The sequence below is a fragment of the Pistacia vera genome, unplaced genomic scaffold, assembly GCF_008641045.1.
Source record: "Pistacia vera cultivar Batoury unplaced genomic scaffold, PisVer_v2 Contig548, whole genome shotgun sequence".
NCBI classification, from domain to species: Eukaryota; Viridiplantae; Streptophyta; class Magnoliopsida; order Sapindales; family Anacardiaceae; genus Pistacia; species Pistacia vera.
The window spans coordinates 617,504-628,350 of NW_022196388.1; the positions used below are offsets into that span (position 1 = coordinate 617,504).

Here is a 10,847-nt window from a genome sequence, read left to right on the forward strand (position 1 = left end):
TTAGAAATTACTTGTATCTAAAGTAACAGTCTTGATAATTGGCTTTAACAAACTTGTCATAGAATCAATATATCTTTGTAAGCCATGCGTGTGAAGCAAGGCATTCAGCTTAATTAGTCCTGATTTGTATTGTTATTCAAATTCTGTCGAGCATTAATTGACGGTCTTTAAAGTTGTTCTACAAAGGAAATACGAATTGTACAGCAAATTCATGGAAATTTCCAGTTTCCACCATGTCAGTGTTTTAGTCAAACATTAAAGAGAGAGAATTTGTTGAAATTGTCGATGAAGTATTAATAGGCCAACACCGACGTTTTCGGGGTCTTTGAATTATTAATTCTTTATTAAGCTTGAGTTTAAGAATAAGAATTTTTGCGATACATTTTTCTGTTATAATGAGTGATAATAATCACAGGCAAATTTATTTATTTTATAAGCAAGAAAGGTGAGTCAGTATTATAATGATATTAATTCTGTTGAACATAATCTGTAAATTAGGTGAACAGGAGTAAAATTGTACAAACTTTTTCTTTCTTTTACTGTTTAAAATTCAGAGGCTAACTTAATCTAATAATCAATAAACAGAAACTATTAACTAACAATTAAAATTATGCATGTAACTAAAAAAGATGTCAAGTGCACATCAAGACTCAAAAAATTCAGCCTTCTTTGATGTGTGGCTAAGGAAGGATCTAGCTATAGCATTATAAAACGGTTCTCAATCATCCATTTGAGACTCCAGTGAATTTGGTCACACTTATACGCCCAATATGCCCATCCAAAACTGGCTCGCCCATACACTTCTAGTTCTGCCTTAGCAAATTTCTGGTAATCCTCTTTTGATGCATTCTTTACATCCCATTCACTTGTCCATTCACCTGCAAAATCCCACGCCAATACATAAATACAATCCTCATTCTAAGTCGAGTTATAAAATTCTAAAACAGAGTCATTCAACTGTAAATATTGTCGGTTTTGAGTCTAACTCGCACATACGATTCAGGAGTGTTGGATCTCAGCTTTAACTTACCAATAAAGACTAGAGGGCCCTGGTCGGAGACAGATTTGATATCTGAACCTCGACTATTATAAATGTAATCAATGTTTTGCTGCACAGTCATGTTGTCGAATCCCATCCAGAAGAGGTTGTACATATGGATGTCAATGACTACAAGACTGAAGCTGTTTGAAAATGAGATCAGCTCCTTTAAGTCACCTCCCAAGCGATTAGAAAAGATCACATAACCATCTTTGGTGTATTTCCTGACAGCATCATAACCATCTTTGTAAAATTTCTTAAGGTCATCCAAATTGATACCAGGTGAACGGGGCTCATTCATCAACTCAATAGCCAGAAGACTTGGTTGGTTAGCATATCTGCAATATGCACAGTGACAATATTCGCATTAGATTTCAGAAAACAAGAAAAAAGAAAATGAAAACGAAAACGAAAGCGAAAGCGAGAACAAGCACATTAGTTTCATGAGACCTTTTAGCAAGAAAATCTATGATATCCACAGTCTCCTGTATGTCGGAGCTACCCCATTCTTGAAAGCCATCTCTTGATGCGCTGTGAGCAAAACCATTTTGGGAAACTCGCAGCCCATGCAAATCCACAATCACCTTTAACTTGTATTTCCTGCAGTTGCATAAATGGGGAGAAATGAGTTAATACTTCGGTTAGTAATTAAGGGGAAAAAAAATTCATGCGCGGATATCTGTGTATTTGTCTGTATTGTACATAGGAGGATTTAATAGAGGGAGGTTACTAAGAGAGATTGACTGTGTACTTACTCACTCCATTTGAAAGCATTGTCCAACGCCTCCAATGAGCCTCCAACAAAAGGCTTTGGAGGATTTGGATCGTACATAATCCACCACCCAATTGGGATTCTAACAGCATTGATGCCATTTTGTGACATGAAATTGAAATCCTCCTCGGTGATGTAAGTGTTCCAATGATCCTAAAATTAAAGGTAGATGAATATGAATCCGTTAAAATTTCTAATCAAAGTTTTTTCGTTTTTCAATACTATTCTGTGTTTTAAATTAGTTAAACTCTTACCTTCATGATTTGAGGAGCTTTATCTGGGCCATAACCATTTGTAAGTTGGTATTCACCTTGTAAGCCACTGCCAATTATCATGGTGAAGACAGATGGATCATCATCATCCCAACTTGAGCCATTGCCATCTGCAGTAATGTCTGCATCTGATTTCACCTATTGATATTGTAGAAGCTAATAATCAGGACAATTTATTACCAAAAAAAAAAAAAAAAAAAAAAGAGAAGGAGGGAGCTATAACATGCCAAGCACATTGTGAATTTTGATGTTTCAAAAAATGCGCAAATTTCCATAACATGCATTATTCATTATCTTATAAGGCATCCGTGCGTCGTTTAACAATTTTCTACCCATCATGTGCATATGTTAGTTGTTGAATAACGTATTTCATAATATTCATTAGATACACATTATAGAATTCACATTGTCTGATCTCATTTTTCTTGTAGTACCTGTAGAAATTGCCCATTCGATGCTTGGAGGTGAACTCGATTTTTATCATCTTCTTTCCTTATTATCTGAAATATCTCTGAAGACTTTGGTGATGTTGAAACTGCTACTAGTTTGCTTCCCTGGCCTTCATTTTCCAATCCAACAAACTGCTTATTGGACACTCTCAAGTTGAAAAATGTCTCATTGATTCTCCACAACTGCACAATAAGCAAAGGAAGCAGGTATTAATAGGAGAAAATTATAAACTTTAGCTCTAGCCTGGTGATGGAACCAAACCCTGAAAGTTTCTGAACTAGATGCTGAGCTGCCGTTGATAATCAAGTTTTTCCCACCTCCATTTTCTGCAGATAGATACTTTTTTTGCTGTGTGGACATAAATTGCACTTGTGTTCCATCCTGCCAATAAACATCAAATCAAGAAATAATATTCACAATAGTCAGAAATATCTTCATAATACAATTATTGAGATGTGGAAATAATTTTCCAAGTTGGAGATATATCACTATCAAAATTAAATATATATTGTTGTCTTATTATTGAATGCATTGTGTGGCAGAAAGCTACCTAAAGTCGGCAGCCAAAAAGTAAAGATGGATTATCTCCCGAATCTTCCCTGAGGAAATATTAAAAACACAGAAAAGCTAACCCTTTCCTCACTTCAATGATCTAAATTACTGGAAACTGGTTTTTGCTAACGATGCAGGATGTAATGTAACAGGCTCAAATATGAACACAAGTACACATAATGGAAGGATGTACTAACCAAAAGATCCTTGTTGGGAATTCCATCAAAGAGAGAAGGTTTCATCCATCCCTCTATGAGAAGCCAGTTCCCAATACTTGCAGCTTTTACGGGCAAATCATTCTGGGAACACACAAGAGAAAAAGAGAGAACCCAAGAGAGGTATAACAATAAGAGAACTGTACTGTAGTAAGCCATTCTCTTCTTCACAAAATCAGAATGAGTACTAGTAGCCTAGTAGTAATTCTATACATATAGAGAGAGATATATAGGAGCCTTAAATAATTACACTTGAAAAGAATGTCATTTCAACCATTACATTGCCTGTGTTTTGGGGGAAAAACACAGGGAGCCGGTTCTTGTCCTCATCTGAACTTTAAAAGATCTCGTGCCACACGATTATTATTAAATTATCTGGTTAAAATTTATTTATTTTGAATTTTGTTAGTAGTGCTGTACCGCTGTTCTATATATATAGAAAAATATTAGTTGTGTTGATTGAGCGGATATAGGTACAGAAATATAGTTCCCATTCAGTGGGGAGCTAGCACTAGTCCAGGGTGGGCAAATGCCACCCCTGAATTTAAAAAAAAAAAAAAAAACTCATAAATAAAATAGTTAGATAATAAATAAATATGACCAATGTTATATATTATCACTTTTTGAAATGTCATCTTCAAAGCATTAAAACATGTCGAAAACGATTGTAATTATATTGTATAAAAATAACACTATGTTGAAAATTACATATTATATCACTTTTTGAAAATTCGTCTCTTCTCACTTAAATTCCTGGCTCCACTGTTGATTCACATGTCCTCTCCTTTTATAAGTAAACTTGCTTTAGAGGGAGAAGAACTTGATATTGTCATTCTCATCTTTTTTGCACCTTGATAATAACAATTTCGTTCGTTAAGTCTGACTTAAGCAACGTTAATGATAATAGGGATGGACGCGGGCCCGGTCAGGGCTGGGAATTGGGGTCCCCGAGCTTGTACCTGACCCTTTGGAGATTCGCCCATCCTCAACTCGTTGGGGATGAGATGTTGTCCATCCCCGACCTAGAGGTTAGAGAATATCGAGTATTAATCCCCATGGGGATTTCCCCCCACAAGAATCTCAATGGGGAATTTTTCTGTCTATTCCAATTCATCACCTGTGAAATTCAAGGAATTCCCGCCCCAGTCGAGTTGGGCCAGGGTGGATCCCATTCAAGGTGGGCGAAACATCCATCTCTAAATGATAGGGACCAAAATATTATTAAAAATTTCTATAAGACAAAAGGGGATTAGGCTAAATCTTAGGAACGACATTGTTTTTTTTCTCTCTCACTTCGAAATTCTCTTACTCATCATGGGCTTACTTCATCTGCCTTGGCCCATTTTATTTAGCCCAATTACTTGAACAAAATCCAACTCTACATATTAAACTTCCTTTATTATATTTTCAGCTTCAAAGTTAATTTAATTTTTAATTTATCAATGTTGCACAGATTTATTTATTGAAACAATCTGAGAAGACACTGTAAATGAGACCAGCTCTCTGTGTCCTTTAATTTCGCTCTTTTTTCTTTCTGTAATTTATGAATTGATTTTACCTTTATTTGGAGATATATATTAAGGTAATTTTAAAGTTGCAGGCCTAAATATTTGGGCTTATAATTCCATTGGGCCAAGGCCAACAATGGATTGAGTTTTATATAATTGTTTTCAATCGTCCACTCGAGGCTCCAGTGATTATGCACGCATTTATAAGCCCAACACCCCCATCCAAATGTGGCACGCCCATAAACATCTATTAGAGCCCTGCAAAATCTCTCTTAAATCAGCCATCGATGCTCCTTGTACGCCCCATTCACAAGTCCATTCCCCTGCAAAACTCGACTACTTTTAACTTCGATAACATGTTAAGTAAATAAAGGCTTAAACTATCATTAGATGTGGTGATAAAATTTATACTAGAAGCTCGTTGATTATAGATATAATCGATCTTCTGCTGCACGTCGAAGGTGTTAAACGTGTCTGAGTAGAGGTTACAGGTTACAGTAATGCACATCAATGGCAACTCCACTAGCCCCGTTTGCAAGCGGGAGGAGCTCTTTCAGATCAACCGGAAATCCCAAACGATTGGAGAGGATCACATAAGCACTTGAGGTGTATTTTCTCACAGCATTATAACCAGTTTTGTAATACTTTTTCAAAAGTATCTAGAGTGACTCCTGGTGCCAGACTTGATTGATTAGCATTCCTGTTCATTGACAACCGTTAAATCGACATTGAAAGAAGAGTATAACATTAATAGAATGATTGCTTGAAATCGATTGCGTTAACCTTGCAGCCAGTAAGTTTATGACAAACACAATATCTTCAATGTTGGAATCTCCCCATTCATGATAACCATCTCTTGTCCCACTGTGGTCATTACCATTCTGTGAGCCTTGGAGGACGTACAAATTGATAATCACTTTTATCCCATTTTACTGCAAGACATACAACATTAAATATAAAACTCGTAATATACAAAACGAATTCTCGAAATATCTGTGACAATATCGATATCGGTCGAGGACTGTAAGAAATATTTTAAGACTACTTACTGTGCCCAAATGAAGACATTGTCTAAGGCTTTCGACTCTATCTCATTTTGCTTAATCAGACTCTACAATTGAGACAATGTTTAAAGGACCTGAATTAAATTTTAATATATCAGAATAAGAGAGTTCATATTGAAGGTAAATTAGGAACGAAAATAACAGAAGAAGAAGTTGATTAGTCAAATAAAAATGTTTTTTATTTGACATTTTTTCTTCTATCTCTCGTTTAATTTTTCTTTGTGGGTACATTCCCTGGCACCTTCACCTTATTTTTCCTCTCTCTCATTGCTACTTGCTCAATGTGTTATAGATATAGCGATAATCTAATTCATCCAAGACCACACTAAACGTCACCACATTAGACTGTACACCTTGATCCATCATCGCAATAAATAAACTTATACTCTTCTCCCAATCACCCAGACAACACAAAGGTAAAACTTTTAATAGCTCAACCGCCTTTCTTCAAAATGGTAAAGAACAACAACACCAGAAATTCTAAATGTTAGGAACCACACCTCTCTGAATCATAAGCTCCAAAAATAATTGTATAAGCAAGAACATCTGGCCTACAAATAACACCAAATTCTTCATTCCCATTAACCATCTCATCAAGCAACTTAATCGCAACACATATCTTCCCTGTTTTACACAATCCATCAATCAAAATGCTGCAAGTGAATACATCAGGCCCACAACCAACAGCAACCATTTTCTTAAACAATCTCATCGACTCCATAATCTTTCTCTCTACACACAGACCTTTAATCAAACAATTAAAAGTCACGGCATTCGGGCTAAAACCCTTCTTCAAAATCCCCCCAAAAGCCGCAAAACTATACGAAACCCTTTTAATCTTAGCCAAGCAATTTATCAAAATATTCAACGACATTAAATCTGAATACAACCGAGTTGAATTCAACCATTTATAAAGCCAAATCACTTCATAATAATGCTTCTCCTTTGCAAGTGCATTAAACAATCTGTTGAATGATGAAATTGGAGAAATGGGTTGCAAATTAATCATGTAATAAAAGAAGTACAATGCTTCATTCAGATTGAAGTTACCTGATCTGCAATTTTCTTTGAGGAATTTAGCAAGTGAGGATCGTTCAAGGGGTTTTTCGAAAGAATACAAAACTTCATTTTTGGAGCTAGAAGTTGTGAGTCTGTGTAAGGGAGCTAACAAAAATAAAACATTAATTTTCGGGGATGGGTTTTGAGAGATTGACGACGAACGAAATGGGGATCTCAAAGCCATGTTTGAAGAGTGTTTTTGTGGGTCGTTTTTTCGAAGTAACGTCACTGCGAAATGCAAATGCATTAAGGTAATTTATGAATTTGATTTCAAGGTAATTTTACAGTTGCAGGCATAAATATTTGGGATTATAATTTTTTTTTTTTTTTTTTTTTGAGGTTTAGATTACTTGCCCATACCTCGACAAATCTCCCAACCCCCAATAAGGCTTTTGAAACATGGTAAACCCTGCGATCTGTGGTCAACTAGGGGTGAGCACGGATAGCGGGTAGAACCGAAACCTGTGGGTAGAACCAGAACCGAAACTGAAACCTACCCGGAACCGACACTGTGCGGGTAGGTTCAAGTTTCATTTTATTGGAACCGACACTGTGCAGTTCTGGTTCCAATTCTTATGTGTGGAGGAATTGGAACTGGAACTTGGAAAAAGAACTTGAAGCGGGTACCCGATTTGGAAACTACTTGGAACCTATAGAGGGTACCCCATTTGAAATCTGTTTAGAATCTGTTTTGGAACCTATTTTAGAACATGTTTTGGAAACTTGGCTCCAATGAAATATTTGTGAGTAATAGGGGGTTTCATTATTTTACATATAAAAAATTTAAAATTAAAAAAATTAAAATTTTAGATTAACCTAATTATATAAATATACAATGATACTTATTACATATAAACTACGTCCTATTAAAAACTTTAATATATTATAATATATTAATATTAAAGTTTTGATTAATTAAGTGTATAATTAGAATTAGGAACCAATTAAAAGTGTTTTAATATTATTAAAAGAATCATTTTTGAATAAAATAATATATTTGATTGAATAATAATATATTTAGTTATTTACTTCAATTATCATGTTCTAAGTATATCTATAGTAAATTAGCAATTAATTAATTATATATGATAAATTGATAAACATTAATAAATTTAATTACTAATTAAATATCATACTTAAACAATTATAACATTACATTATAATTAAATGATTACTTAATTAATTATAATTTTATAACATTACTTAATTGATTTATAGTATAATTAATTATAACATTACATTAATTTATTACTACTTAATTAATTGACTTATAACATTTAGTATATTACTTAATTAAATAATTAGAAATTTAATTAATTATAGCATTATATTATAAATTTATAGTATAATTACTTAATTACTTAATTAATTCTAACATTTCATTACAAACATTAGTACAATATTTAATTAAATGATTAAAAATTTAATTAATTATAATATTATATTAAAGATTTATAATATGATTACTTAATTCACGATAACATTACATTATAATATGATCATATAATTAATTATAACATTAAATAATTAAATGATTACTTAATTGATCATGATATTATATTATAAACATCAGTAATTACTAATTTACTACATAAACATTAGTATAATACTTAATTAAATGATTAGATATTTAATTAATTATAACATTACATTATAAATTTACAGTACGGTTACTTAATTATTTATAACATTCTATTATAAACAAATTAATTATAATATTATATTAAAGATTTATAGTATAATTACTTAATTCATTGTAACATTTCATTATAGTATGATTACATAATTAATTATAACATTATATAATTAGATGATTATTTAATTGATTATGACATTATATTATAAACATTAATTATAACATTACATTATAAAGAAATTATTACTTAATTAAATGATTAGAAATTTAATTAATTAAGCATTACATTATAGTTAAACAATTACTTAATTAAATTATAACATTATTGCATTACATTATATTATGATTACTTAATTAATTATAACATTATATAATTAAATGATTACTTAATTAGTTATAAATTTATAACATTATATTATAAACATTAGTAATTTACTATATTATTACATTACTTAATTAAATGATTAAAAAATTAATTAATTATAATATTACATTAAAAATTTATAGTATGATTACTTAATTTACTATAACATCACATTATAGTATAATCACATAATTAATTATAACATTACATAATTAAATAATTACTTACTTGATTATGACATTATATTATAAACATTAGTAATTACTAATTTGCTACATAAACATTAACACAATACTTAATTAAATGATTAGAAATTTAATTAATAATAATATTACATTATAAATTTATAATACGATTACTTAATTAATTATAACATTACATTATAATTAAATGATTACTTAATTAATTATAACATTCTATTATAAACAAATTAATTATAATATCATATTAAAGATTTATAGTATGATTACTTAATTCATTATAGTATGATTACATAACTAATTATAACATTATAACATTATATGATTATTTAATTGGTTATAATATTATATTATAAACATTAATCATAACATTACATTATAAACAAATGATTACTTAATTAAATGATTAAAAATTTATTTAATTAAGTATTATATTATAGTTAAATAATCACTTAATTAAATTATAAGAATATTACATTACATTATATTATGATCATTTAATTAATTATAGTATTACATAATTAAATAATTATTTAATTAGTTATAAATTTATAACATTACATTATAAACATTAGTAATTTACTGCATTATTACATTACTTAATTAAATGATTAAAAATTTAATTAATTATAACATTACATTATAGAGTTATAGTATGATTACTTAATCAATTATAACATTCTATTATAGATTTATAATATGATTAGTATATTAATTAAATGATTAGAAATTTAATTATTACAGTATTAAATTATAGATTTATAGTATGATTACTTAATTAATTATAACATTATATTATAGTATGATCACATAATTAATTATAACATTATATAATTAAATGATTACTTAATTGATTATGACATTCTATTATAAACATTAATAATTTACTATGTAAACATTAGCACAATACTTAATTAAATTATTAGAAATTTAATTAATTATAATATATTAACATTACATTATAAATTTATAGTACGATTACTTAATTAATTGTAACATTACATTATAAATAAATGATTACTTAATCAAATTATTACGTAATTAATTATAACATTATTACATTACATTATATTATGATCACTTAATTAATTATAGCATTACATAGTTAAACGATTACTTAATTAGTTATAAATTTATAACATTATATTATAAACATTATTAATTTACTACATTACTTAATTAAATGGTTAAAAAATCTAATTAATTGTAACATTACATTATAAATTTATATTATGATTACTTAATTAATTATAACATTACATTATAATTAAATAATTACTTAATTAATTATAACATTATATTATAAACTAATTAATTATAACATTATATTATAAATTTATAGTATGATTACTTAATTAATTATAACATTACATTATAATTAAATAATTACTTAATTAATTACAATATTATTATATTACATTATAAACATTAACAATTTATAACATTAAATTAACATTTTACAGATGAATAATTGTTTGTGTCTTGGTTTTGATTGAGAAATTTTATGTGAATTGTGATGAATTGATTGAATTCAAGTGTTGCCTATAGATTAGAGGATTTATGAGTTCCATTGGACACAAATGAATAAGTAATCAACATTTGTTAGGGGTGTATTTGTAAACTTTTAAGGTATTTTTGTCATTTTTAGACTAATAGGGGGGTAATTAATTTTTTTATAGGGTACCCGGGAAAGAAATCGAAACCTGCATTTCAAGT

General features: G+C 29.5%; 1 protein-coding gene across 1 annotated transcript; it reads right to left on the bottom strand.

Annotated features, from left to right (window-relative positions):
* Positions 1–568: 568 nt before the first annotated feature.
* LOC116107755 (glucan 1,3-beta-glucosidase A-like) lies at positions 569–3,546 on the bottom strand. Its single transcript, XM_031394047.1, has 8 exons — positions 3,283–3,546; positions 2,795–2,914; positions 2,518–2,715; positions 2,066–2,221; positions 1,795–1,964; positions 1,490–1,639; positions 1,031–1,377; positions 569–878 (listed from the first exon to the last, which is right to left on the bottom strand). Exons 1-8 carry the CDS (start codon positions 3,457–3,459, stop codon positions 697–699), a joined length of 1,500 nt encoding a protein of 499 aa, XP_031249907.1. The 5' UTR covers positions 3,460–3,546; the 3' UTR covers positions 569–696.
* Positions 3,547–10,847: the final 7,301 nt, after the last annotated feature.